Source organism: Gavialis gangeticus, unplaced genomic scaffold, assembly GCF_001723915.1.
Source record: "Gavialis gangeticus isolate Ggan-Ray unplaced genomic scaffold, GavGan_comp1, whole genome shotgun sequence".
In the NCBI taxonomy this organism is placed as follows: Eukaryota; Metazoa; Chordata; order Crocodylia; family Gavialidae; genus Gavialis; species Gavialis gangeticus.
The window spans coordinates 16,748,307-16,761,333 of NW_017729029.1; the positions used below are offsets into that span (position 1 = coordinate 16,748,307).

A 13,027-nucleotide genomic window follows, 5' to 3' on the forward strand; every position below is an offset into this window, starting at 1 on the left:
CCCCCCCCCCCCCCCCGATTTTGCATGGGGCAGGAGTGGATGTGAGCTCGGGGCTCCCTGCCCTGCTGCCTTGCTCCTGTGGGTCCCACGCTGGCTATGCCACCATGGGGAGGCGCTCCTGCCTGTCCAGCAATGGTGGGGGTGGCAGCAGTGTGGAGTTGCGCCCCTTGATGCGGCCAGGCAGGCAGAGGGTGCACAGCCAGCACTGGGCTCAGGAGGGAAGGCAGTAGGGGAGGGAGCACCAAGCCCACAGTGGGCAGCCTGTATTCGCCCCCCTCTTCTCGGCTCTCATCTAGCTGTGGTGGCAGTGAGTAAGGGAGAGAGTGGGGTGCATGAACAAGATTGTAACTCAAAGCAGGGCTCTGCTTAAAAAGTTTGAAAACCGTTGGTGTACAAGGTGAATGGTGTCTGAATGCCTTTTTGGCCTTGCAGGGAGTATTTGGAGGGAGAGAGGATCCTAGATGTCAGTCACCGGGTGCAGAAGCTGCCAGATGGTACCGTGGCACTGCCTGTGCTGGAGGGGAAGTTCACCAAGCAGCACCTTCAGGACTTGAGGGGGAGTATGGCCCCTGGAACAACATGCATACTGGCCTGGATCAAGGTCAGAATGGTCCTAGCTATCTTGGGGCAGGCAGGAGTGGGGTTTACCATGCCTGTCCCAGCTAGTGGCTGCTTTTTTGATCTTTGCAGAACAGCACTGCAGAGGCACCAAGGTGTTCTGTGCTTCTCGGCCACAGAGTGACTAGTCTTTGTGCTTTGAGGCCTGCCAGAGCCTGCCTCCTGACCTGGCCTGGTGTATAATGTGGGACTTGGTGGGGTCCTGACCCCTTCAGTCCTCAGTAGACTAAGCTAGTGACTGATGTACCCTGGGACTGCCTGCATTATCTGGTGTTGACAGGGAACTCCTGGGTGTGGCCTTTGGGGGGTCTGCCTTAGTTCCTGTACAGTCAATATGTCTCTCCCATGAACTGGCCAGCAGGAAATAATAGAAAATGACCCAGCACAACAGCCATGGAGAGGGGAGGTACACAGATGACCCAGCCCTGAGCTCAGGGAGGAAGTGAGCCTGGCTTCGCATCTGAGTCCTCCATGTTTCTTTCTCAGAAGCCCGTCCCCTCCAAGGCTTCTCGAGTCCAGTCACCTGCCAAGAAGCTGTGTGGTGAGCTGCAGCACTTAGTAGCACGCTTTGGGGGCAGGTGGTCAGAGGAGCTGGAGCATGACCTCCCTCACTCCTGGCAGCGACACGGTGACCTGGTCATGCTGAGCAAGGACTGCTTCAAGGCTGCCCTGTGGGACGAACTGGGTAAGAGGAATCTGCTGCTCTGTTTCCTGACGGCCATTATCTGAGCCCCTCAACCCATCTGCTTGGGCATGTCTTTCAGGACCAGAGCTCTGGGAGACGGTTGCTTCTTCTCTGAGGGCACAACGACTAGCCAAACAAGGGCGAGTATCCCCAGATGGGGTGCGAACCCCAATTGTTAGCCTTCTGCTAGGGCATGATGGCTGGGTGGAGCACATGGACAATGGGATCAGGTAGGAATAAGGATGGGACAAGTGGGGAGTGAGCAGGAAGGAGCTGTTAAGCCAAGCAGCCCAGGGACGGGCTTGCTGGTTAACTCATGCTCAGTGCTCTCACTGGGCCTGTGGTGTTTTCCCAGATACACCTTTGATGTGACCAGATGTATGTTCTCTTCTGGAAACATCACCGAGAAACTACGGGTAGCATCGCTGCAGTGTCCCGGGGAAGTGCTGGTTGATCTCTATGCAGGTAGCTGACCTGGGAGGTCATGCGGTGGCCCTCCTCCAACTTTCTTGGGGCCCTGGGAGTAGAACTCTGACCTCTGTCCAGATAAGTTTGCCTCTGAGAGCAGAGCACATGGGCAGCAGAATCTGACTGTTTCTCTTCAGGAGGCTCAAAAGGTATTTCCTTGAGGGAGAGGCTTTTCTTGTGGCACAAGTGAAGAACAAAGGCATCCTAGAGCAGGACTGGAGGGGAGCAGGGTAAGGAGGAGTGGGCAGGAAGCTCAGAGCTAAGTGATAGGGAGGTTGATACAGCTACAACTTAAAGAAAGGTAAAAACTGTGCCCAAGCCCATTGGGCTGGCATTGTTAAGACATGTTACTTTCTGTAGCCAGCAGCATGTAAGGAGATAACAACTACCATCCTTTGACTCCCCAGCCCAAATGACTGGGAAGCCACTGACAGATGATTTAGCTGGTGGTGGTCCTTGGTGGCCTCACTTATCTAGAGTGAGGCTTGAACTCCTGCCTCTGGAGTTGTAGCAAGATGCTTTCCCTTGGCTGCCACCATGCCCCAGGGTGGGAGGGCGTTGGGGCAGGGATATTGTTCATTGGGTCCCTGCTGCTGGGTCACTGCTGTTCCCTGACTGACTTCTCTGCCCCAGCTTACTGTGTCCTGTGCTCTGTTGAGAATCCCCCCTCCTCATCCCCATTTTTTTGGATGTTCTATATTGGCCTGCCCCCACTAAATTGGCCTTGCCCCAGGCACAGACAACACTATTACCATGGAGTTACTGACCCTGAAGATTTAACTCCTGAGTAAATTTACTCCAGAGTAAGGAGCAGACAACCAGTTTGCCCAAGCGAGTTGCCTGAGGTAGGCACTAGTACAGTGTCTCACCACTAGGTGGCAGGTGAACTAGTTGCATTGAGCAAACTGTAGGCATGGCCAACCTGTGACATGCATGCCACAGGTGGCACCGGCAGTCTCTTTGGGCATTTACACACATGTTTTCATGCTCAGACATGCCTGAGTGGAGCTGATGCACACTGCATTGCATGACATGCAGATGTATAAACAGCAAAATGCATGTCAGCATGCAGAAAATGGCAGTGGCAGGCTTTTAAACTAAAAAACCTTCAATGTGTTTTAGTTCAAAAGTGTGCTGCCGCCATTTTCTCAGTGGTGACATGCATTTTGCCACTTATATAACTTAATGTGCCACAGCGCTGGGCACTTTTAAAATCATTTGGTGGTGTGGCACACACAAGGTTGGGGAGGGAGTGGGGATACAGCAACAAATAGGACTGGGATCAGAAGGTAGAGCAAGAGATCAGGCAGGGAGCACAGGACAAGAAGCAGAAAGCAGAGCAACAGATCAGGCAGTGGGAGAGGATGTGTGGCATTTGGGGAGAGTACAGAGCTAATTTATGCTACACCTGGCAAACATATCAACCCTGACTGTAGTAGAGGATTGGGTACATACAGTAATATAATGTATGCCAGTACAGTTGCTCCTTGCTTGCTTGAAGGTAGTTCTACCCTGGAGTGGACCAAGATGTTTTCAAGTCAAGATTTACCATTTCATAGGAAATTTTGAAACCAGTTTTGATCAAGTTTGGAACAACCACAGATTTAAGAGCATTAACAAGTCCCTACTAGCTGGATGCCCTGGAGTCTAGTTATTGGGCCTGATGAGAAATTTGCTCCAGGTTCAGTGCTGTTTTGTCACTATGCTATCTGCTGTTTCTCCCTCCTCTGCCCACAGGGATCGGCTATTTCACGCTGCCTTTCCTGGTTCATGCTGGTGTGGCCTTTGTCCATGCCTGTGAGTGGAACCCACATGCTGTGGAGGCTTTGAGGAGGAACCTGGAGTTGAATGGTGTGCGGGATCGGTGCTGGATTCACCCAGGCGATAACAGGCAGGTGAGCAGAGAGCAGTCCTACAACCAAAGGGCCACAGCAGGGCCTCAAAGGTGGGGAGCTGTGGCCCATTAGGGAAGAGAGTGAATGCAACTGTGAGCTCTCCCTTGGGAAGTTGCCCCACGCACTACACCTTTCCCATGTGACTGGGTTTGTAGCGTCTGCAGTCAGGAGAGAGAACAGGGACATGGTGTGTTGTCTTTGACCAGCTGCAGGAAAAGGAGCAGATCAGCCCCATCCTTTGGGGCATGTGGTACTTTTTCCAGAGCACTGACCTCTGTCTGTAACTGTTCCAAGTGCTGGGGGACCATGCCCTTCTCCTGAGACACTTTTCTGCAGCCTGGTAGGTGGAGCTCCCATCAGGACTTGTCTGGTTAACCAGCAGGTACTTTGCGTCCCACTGCTCTTAGTCGCACCTCTGTCTCACACACCTTTTGGATCCACCCAACATCTTCCGTAGTTATTGTTTTACCTAAGCTGTTTGCATTGGGCAGAGTAAAGCAAGTCTTGACAGAGACAGGACCTGCTGCAAGGGGTGTGATGGCATTTCCTAGTTCGTGTCAGGATGTACCCTGATTGCTTTGCCCAGAGCATCTGAACACTTCAGAAACATCAGGACTGCTCTGGACTTCAATAGGCAGAACCCTACTAATTTTGGTGAATAATGGGACTCTGGGGAGCTCCGAGTCCCAGGCAATTGATTAACAGATCTTCAGCTTCACCAAACTTGAAATTGTTCTTAGGCCAAAGAACTAGCTAATAGCAGCTATTATACCACTGCACCATAATAGTGTCCTGCCTCACTCTGCCTGTCTTTCCAGTACTGCCCTGGGTGACTTCTGTACCAGAGGAAAGGGAAAGGAATAAGAATGGGGGCACAAGGGACACACAAAAGGGGTGGTGGACACACAGTAGGGGGGAATAGAGGACAGTGATGTGGGGGATGAGTCAAGGACAGGGTAGCAGGTTGCAGGGAGTCTCTGAAGTAGAGGGAAAGGAGGGGACTCCCAGAGAGCTGGTGGGAGGAATGGGGGATGCCAGATGTTCCTGGTAAGAGCAGTGAGCTTGGCTGGCAGATGCCATAAAGTGTGTGACTGCCCCCCGCCCCCCATGCCTTGTTGATTCTTGGGTGTATCGGGGAGGGCACTTGTGGGCACATGCACAAGTGTGATAGGGCTTTTTGGACTTTTGTGGTATCCCTAACTGATCCCTCATTTGCCAGCTCCTCTTCTGACACACAACAGGAGTTCCTGTTCTGCTGCATCCCTAACTAGCAGGCCCTACCCTGCGGTGCTTTGTGCAGTGTTTCCTCTCCCCACATGGGGCTCTGTGTACTGTATGCACTGTGGCATCCTTCTCACTGCCCCTTTTTACAGTTGGAGCTGCAGGATGTGGCTGACCGGGTGAATCTGGGACTGATTCCCAGCTCAGAGCAGGGCTGGCCCATCGCCTGCCAGGTTCTGCGGAAGGACACGGGGGGGATTCTCCACATCCACCAGAATGTGGAGTCTTTCCCTGCAAAGGCTCTTCAGCTGCCCTGTGGCCTGTTGGAGGAACAGCCACTCTGCAATGGACAGGAGGACAGCGGGGCCCAGAGGAACCACAGGAGCCCAGAGACTGCTGATGTGATGGATTCTGTGCAGGAGATTCAGTTCACTGGGACCAGGCCTGAATGGCAGAGGTGGGCAGAGGCCACGGGAGCTCAGATCAGGGCTCTGCTTGAGAAGTTGCGTGGGGAGCCATGGAGGACAAACATCCTGCACATCGAGCCAGTGAAGTCCTATGCGCCCCATGTGCACCACCTGGTCCTGGACCTGGAGTGTCGTCCGCTGCAGGCAGAGCCTCACTGAAGGAACAAGGCTCAACCTAGTCACAGAATGCTGCTAAGGTGGAGCCAGTATAGACTGGGGTCTGAACAATGGAGAACTTTCCCAGCTCTGCTGTGAGAGAGCTTGTTTGTCTCTTGTTCCAGCCCTGAGCTGGCAGTTGCTGTGATGTTGACCCACAATCCCAAGAGCCCTGTGAAAGGCAGTCTCAGCAGGAAGCATTAAAACAGACTCCTAAGAGTGCACTGAGTTTTGGATCAGTGAGTTAATGTAGATTTGAGCAGTTACACAGTTTAATAACATAAACATGATTTCCTGATTCAGTTATTACTTTGGCTGCTCAGATCAATCACTGACCCAGGGGGAGAGACAGTAGTCATGAGAATCAGCTCTGTGATTGCTTGCAAACATTGCTTCCTGTTCCCTACTGAGTCTTGTACTCCTGGGAACCCCGTTGGAGAGGCACATGGCTCAGGAAAGAGTACTGTTGTGTAGATTGGTATGTCCACAGAAGAGAAGGACAGGCAGGAGGGCAGGAATGGAAGAACCTTGTTCCCCTGCACCTGAGATGAGCAGGCACATCACCTGTTCTTTATTATAAAGCCACTAGCTGAATTAGTGAAATGGTGAGATCACTAGTACCTTACCTCACTTCTCTTTCTCCTTTTCCTTTGCTTGCTGCTTATTTGTGGCTGGCAGGACAGCAAAATCCAAGGCACCAAGGTGGAGAGATTGGTTTTACTGAAGAAGCCAAGCCAGTGTTGCTTAGTCATAGAATCATAGAAAATTAGGGTTGGAAGGGACCTCAGGAGGTCATCTAGTCCAACCCCCTGCTCAAAGCAGGAGAATCCCCAGCTAGATCATTCCAGCCAAAGCTTTGTCTAGCTGGGTCTTAAAAATCTCCAAGGATGGAGATTCCACAACCTCTCTGGGTAACCTGTTCCAGTGTTTTACTACCTTCCTTGTGAAAGAGTTTTTCCTGATATCTAACCTAAACTTGCTGCAACTTGAGACCATTGCCCCTTTTTCTGTTATTTGCCATCACTGAGAACAGTCCAGCTTTATCCTCTTTCGAACCTCCTGTTAGGTAGTTGAAGGCTGCTATTAAATTCCTCCTCAATCTTCTCTTCTCCAGACTAAATAAGCCCAGTTCCTTCCACCTCTCCTCAGAAGTCATGTGCCCCAGCTCCCTAACCATTGTCATTGCCCTCCACTGGACTCTAATTTGTACACATCCTTTGTGTAGTGGGAGGCCCAAAAGTGGACACAGTACTCCAGATGTGGACTTAGTGCTGAACAGGGGGAATAATCACTTCCCTCAATATGCTGGCAACTCTCCTACTAATGCAGTCCAGTATGTCATTAGTCGTCTTTACAAGAAGGGTACACTGTTGGCTCATATTCAGCTTACTGTCCACTCTAACCCCGAGGTACTTTTCTGCAGATTTGCTGCTTAGCCAGTTGGTCCCCAGCCTGTACCAGTGCATAGGCTTGTTCCTTCCTAAGTGCAGGACTTTGCACTTATCCTTACTGAAATTCATGAAATGTCTTTTGGTCCAGTCCTTCAAGTTGTTAATGTCTCTCTGAATCTTAGCTCTACCCTCCAGCATATCTACTATTCCCTCCAGCTTGATGTCATCTACAAACTTGTTGAGGGTGCACTCCATACCATCTTCCAGGTCACTGGTGAAAATATTAAACAAAACTGGCCGAGAACTGATCCCTGGGGCACTCGATACCAGCTGCCAACTAGACACAGAGTCATTGACTGCTACCATCTGAGCCTAATGATCCAGCCAGTTTTCTGTCCACCTTACAGTCCATTCATCCAGCCTATACTTTCTTAGCTTGCATGTGAGAATGTTGTGGGAGACCATATCAGAAGCCTTGGTAAAGGCAAGGTATATCACATCCGCTGGTCTCCCCACATCCACAGAGCCAGTTATCTCATCATAGAAGGCAATCAGGTTGGTCAGGCATGACTTGCCCTTGGTGAAGCCATGCTGACTGTTCCTAATAACTACTCTCTCTTTCAAGTGCTTAGAAATAGATTCCTTGAGGACCTGGTCCATGATTTTTCTGGGGGCTGAGGTGAGGATGACTGGTCTGTAGTTCCCTGGATCCTTCTTTTTTCCTTTTTTAAACATGGGCACTATATTTGCTCTTTTCCAGTTGTCCAGTACCTCTCCCAATTGCCACAAATTTTCAAAGATAATGACCAGTGGCTCTGCAACCAGTCACATTGGCCAACACCCTCAGCACCCTCAGGTGCATCCCATCTGGCTCCATGGACTTTTACACATGCAGCTTTTTAAAGTAATCTCTAACCTGTTCTTTGGCTACTGTTGGCTGCTCACCACCTCCCCAAACTGTGCTGCCAGGTGCAGTAGTCTGGGAGCTGACCTTGCTTGTGAAGCCTGAAGTAGTCCTTGCATTCTGAATGGCAATCCAAAGCTGCATTGTATTGCTGGTGTGGACTCCAGCTGGCAGACATTCATTTCAAGCAGATTTAGGCCATCCAGGAATGCCTTTGGGCAAGTTGGTGATAAGCAGTACATTCACTAAAATGAGACTCCCATAGTAAGCAATCAACAAGTAACCCCAGCTGGACAGTGGAAGTTGCTTAAGTGTATGCAAAGGCACAAGCTGTTTCAGGTACTTTCAGCATTACGTGCACGAGACAAATTAGTGCAGTCCGGCAGGTCAGGCCTGTGGAGAACTGCCTGATTCTCTGTGAGCTCCTGCTGCCTGAGCATTAGCATAGTGAGGGTGCTTAGGCATTTCCTCTCCTGTGTGCATGTGATCCCAGCACTGCTGCACTGATGGAGGCCACCCTGACATCACACCCACATCACCGCCAAGCTCAACAGCTTGTACAAAGCTGTTCTTTTCAAAACAGTACAGCTGCTCTCCATCTCCAGTGTTGTTTCTGAGGGAGTACGGGGCTGAAGGCACAGACTAGAGCCAGTTGCAATGCAAATAACAAGTGAGTGCATCTTGGCTTTGGCGTGTCCCTATCCTTGTGTGGATTGACTTATTTTGCAGACCAGGGCTGTACCCCAGAGCCAGCTGCTTATGCAAATTTGGGTCTGGCTAATAGCTCTCTGCTGCTACTGGCCTGGATGTGCCAAGTTCCTAGCTTGCAACTCTGTCTACTGTTTCTTTCTCCTCACCAGCATCCCCCAAAGCCCTGTGTAAACTTCCCTGTCGCTCTCGAGCAAATTCCAGCCTAGCAATTCACTTGTTCCAGGAAATCCTTCTGGCCGTGAGGTCTGGTTAGGAGAAAGAGGGAAGTGTGTGAGAAGGAGCCCCTGGAAGTGCCTTTAGCTATGACTCCTTCCATACACAAATACCTTTATGTGCTTCCTGTTGCCTTTATCTTATCTCTGTGACTTGCAGGAAAACAGCAGAGGCTGAGCACTCCCAGCCAAGGTGGTTTTATGTGTACTGGGAGGGCTGTCCCCCGAGATATAGATAGAACTAGTGTAACCCAGAGTGACTCATTTTGCTCAGCCCTGCATCTGTTCTGTGCACAACAGGGTGTGCCACTGACCCCAGAGCAGTGCCCTGCAGCCACCTCTGGCCCCTCCCAGCAGGGGTGTTCTGCTGAGTTTCCCCTTCCCCTTTGTCAGGGTTTACACAGATCGGGATGTAGGAGTTGCTAGAGGGTTCAGCCAAGAAGAGGTTTTTCTGAGCTTTCCTGTTGTTTCTCTCTGGAGCCTGTGAGCTCTGCAGGCTAGTCTGACCCCACCCAGATTAGCTTTTCTGCAGTGAGCTGTATGCACTGTCTGGGAGGAGCTGCCTTCTCTAGCTCTGCTGCAGTACTAGTCATGCAAATAAACCACAAGTCCTATAGCAAATCACCCTTGGGAAAGCAGGGCAAACAGCAAAGTGATCTGAGCCAAAACCTTGGGTCTGGCCGCCCCCAGAGTTAGGGGAGGGCAGGCTGGAATTAGATCTGGGGCTTGGATCTGAATGTCATGCTTGGTTTCTTGTGGCTGAACTCATAGCCAGGATCCAAGCAGCCCCAGTTATGGAGGGTTTCAAAATCCAGAAATCACTTGTGTACTTCAGGCCCTTTTTCCAGTGTAAAACCACCTGCAAGTCAGAGTATAAGGCAACTGCAAATCTGGGGTGAGGGGTTCCAGAAAACTGCTAGAAGTCTCGAAAAGAGCATGTATGGAGAATGTTATCAGTTCAGGCAAAGGGGAAGGGGAAACTCAGTAGACTTCCTGTCTGTTCAGGAAAAGCTGGTCACAGATGCAGATCTGCTTTGGCAGAAGGGGCTGGAGCCTCTGAGCCTGCTGCATTCCCACATGCTGGTCATCTGGGGCCTGTTGGTCAGAACATTTTTGCCATGAGACTCCTATTCCTCCCTCGTATATAAAAAGAAACTGATTGCATCTGGTGAGAATGTTCACCATGACCCTATAACCCAAAGGACCACAATCTGTAGGAGCTTACTACAACAAGCAGGCATAGAAAGTCCAGTAACCACAGACTGTTAAAACCGAAACCTTAGCTTGTTTCCTAGAATGGACTTATGATGGAGCTGTGTGGAAAAGCCACTCTGGTAAGTCTGTGTAAGGTCACACCATCCTACTCCTGAGTTCAAAATAGAGCAGCCCCTTGTGTATTTGAATGAAACAACAACCCACAAATGCAGATAGTCAAAGGGGCATCTAACTTGTTTCCAGAACTGAAGGCAAAGACATTCTTAAAGAATTTGATAGGGTGTTTGACAAACCAATGTTAAGGGTATAATGCAGCCTCTTGAGAGAGTGAGCTTATTGTGCCGCCAAAAATCTGCTCTCCATGGAGAAAGTAAAAGCTGGAATTGGTCAGTAGGTAAATTAGATCTTATTAAGCAAATACACAAGCTAACTGATAGGGCTGGTGGTACAGTCACTGCAGGCACAGCAAATCAGTTACAGATTTGTACAGAGCCTTTCCTTTGTACTCTAAAAGTTAGGTTGCACATAGACCCTTGATGGGGCGTTGTCTCGCTATCATGCTTTTGGTTTCACTGCTACATCCCTGGTACTGATCCCATAAGGATTCATCTTTCCTCTTTTCTACTTGTGCTGCTCCATGTAGTAGTAGTAGATTTATGTCTTTCACCAAAACAGTACAATAACAATTTCATACAATAATGGAGTCACTTATACAATATATAATTCTTGCTAAAAAATGCACAATAAGATTATCCAGTCCACAAGCCTATGCAAAATTAAAACAACATAGCAAGTGTATGGTGATATAAAAGAAAGAATAAATTGAAGTAGTGAACATAAATAACAAACACATGAATTCTGTCTGGTATTGGCCCTCATTCTATGTGCAAGTAACACAGATGCACCTAAGGCACATAGGACCCGCTCTGAAGTGTTAGAAGCCAGATTGTTTTTTCTTCATTAACCCAGCATTTATAGTTGCCCTTTAATGGAGAGATCTGTTGTCCTCTAATTTCTTCAAAAAACAATTGAGACCACAAATAATGATTTAAATGCTACTCAGTGTTTTGATCCTCTCCCCCCATCCTTTTGTTTTTAAACTGTATTAGTTAAAAAGCACAACAGCAGAATTCATTAGTGAGGAGTGGCATGGCTGGGAGCCAGATTTATCTCAGCACTTACCCTGTGAAAGCCGTGGAAGCTGCTAGCCAAGAACTAACCTACTTAGTGAGTGTTAGCTCATTTGTACTTGCTAATACTATCTAGCTTTCACAGGACAGCCACCTGTGAGCTGCCTCAAATCCAGAGGAGTTTCTAGGCCAGAAGGGATGGCTGAGAACATCTAGTCTGAACTCTGGTACAGGCCACAGAATTCCTTTATCTACCTAGTAACCTGTGGTAGATCAGAGCAGTCTCTCTGACAAGCTGTCTAATCTTGATTTTAACACTTCAAATGATAGGGTCTGTCACATCCCTTGATAAACTTCCAGTGGCCTCTTATCCTCACCATTACTAATTTGCACCTTGTTTCTAGAGTGAATTATTCTAATTTCAGTTCTCAGCCATTGATTCTTGTTGAGCTTTTGTGTTACGTTAAAAAGCCCTCTTGTACTGGTTACCTTTTCCCTGCGTAAGTAGACCATGGTTGACTAACCTCTTAACCTCTAATGAACTGAATAAAGTGAGCCTCTCAAGTCTCTCCTGTTTTAAATTGTATTCTTGGAGTTCTTTTCAAGACTCAGATTTTTGCAACTTTTTTTTAAGGTTGGGACACCAGAACTGGATGCAGCATCCTAGTAGCGGTCTGACTAGTACAAGGGATATATCACCTCGCTATACCTGCTCCACATTCCCTCCTCAGAAGACTGCTGTAGCCTTTCCTCCACATCTAGAGTGCCTTGCTTTTGTACTCAGAGTAAAACTTTATATTTGGGGTAAGGAAGGAATTTTGGTCAGATTAGTATGGACTCTGGGGGGGTTTTGCCTTCCTCTGTAGCAGGGGCCCTCTACCCAGGACCTCTTGAGCACATACTGACAACTCATAGATGTGGGACATTGGCTACCATGGTTCCCCTGCTTTACTGATGGTAGGGTAGGGTGTTAGGTCTGTGTTGTGTCAGGGTTGACAATAGCCTTATGTAGAGTTTAGATTATGGATAAATTTAGGTTATGGATTAAATTAGATTATGGATTGTATAGACTGGTTTGGGTGGGGATGAGGCTGCCTCAGGTAGGTGGTAGGACTAGGACTAGATGACCTCTGGAGGTCCCTTCCAGCCATGCTTCTCTGGGATTCTGAGATTACCTGGGAACTTGCATGCAGTTGCTGCCTGCCATGACTCCTACAGGTTCTCCTTTCTCAACCAGCACTTAGATGTACACGAGAGGGGATGCAGGTGGGTGAGGCAGAGATGAGCTGTGCTGGCGCAAGCTGGGGCTCAGGCTCAGACAATTGGAGCAGCTGCATCTTAAACCCCAGATGTGCCCTGGACCTGTTTGCAGCCCTGAGCCTGCAGGATGGTGGGAGCTACACAGCCGGCTCTGGGTGGTGTAAGTGGCTCCAGCCCTGTGCTCTTCCTCCATCTTTTATTTCAAGAAGAGAAGCAAGGGCTGCAGTGGCACAGCTCTGCCGGGCTGGGGAGGCCTGCAGGAGGTTGGGGGCAGAAGGGAACAGGGCCCAGCTCAGGGTGGCACGGACGAACCCGGGCAAGGAGACGGGTGGGTTTTACTCCTGGTATCTTGGCGGGAGGAGCGCGCAAGGGGAGTGCCCGGCTCGGGCACCGGCGACGACGGGATCCCCGGGCCGCGCGCACCTGCGGGCCGAGCCCCAGGCAGGAGGCGGGGCGGGCCCGAGGGAGCCCAGTCTGTGCCCCGGGCACGGGCCCACTCCCCGGGCGGCGCCGCCGCGGCTCCTTTAAGGGCCGGGGCAGGTGAGACGAGCGCTGCTTCCTTGCGGTGCCGGCTCCGCCCTGCTCCAGTCACGTCCTGCCCAGCCCCGGCAGCCGCAGCACCGCGGGGAGCCGGGCCCCAGCTCCCAGGTACCGCGGCGGGTGCGGGTGCGGGTGCTGGCGGCGCCAGGACGAG

General features: G+C 50.2%; 2 protein-coding genes across 4 annotated transcripts in view; both read left to right on the forward strand.

The window, feature by feature from the left end:
* Positions 1-5,734, forward strand: part of TRMT12 (tRNA methyltransferase 12 homolog) — a 6,751-nt gene extending 1,017 nt beyond the window's left edge. Inside the window, exons 2-7 of the mRNA XM_019521362.1 lie at positions 433-601; positions 1,105-1,303; positions 1,383-1,533; positions 1,659-1,768; positions 3,509-3,666; positions 5,040-5,734. Coding sequence (XP_019376907.1) covers positions 433-601; positions 1,105-1,303; positions 1,383-1,533; positions 1,659-1,768; positions 3,509-3,666; positions 5,040-5,513 — 1,261 coding nt within the window. The 3' untranslated portion in view covers positions 5,514-5,734. The remainder of the gene's footprint in view (positions 1-432; positions 602-1,104; positions 1,304-1,382; positions 1,534-1,658; positions 1,769-3,508; positions 3,667-5,039) is intronic.
* Positions 3,575-13,027, forward strand: part of SYTL4 (synaptotagmin like 4) — a 31,759-nt gene continuing 22,306 nt past the window's right edge. The window contains exon 1 of one of the 3 annotated variants that reach the window (XM_019521351.1): positions 3,575-3,666. The gene's annotated coding sequence lies outside the window, so the exon portion shown is untranslated. Of the gene's footprint in view, positions 3,667-11,755; positions 11,878-12,894; positions 12,982-13,027 lie in introns of those variants that run through there. The other 2 variants (XM_019521350.1, XM_019521349.1) reach the window with 2 other exon arrangements.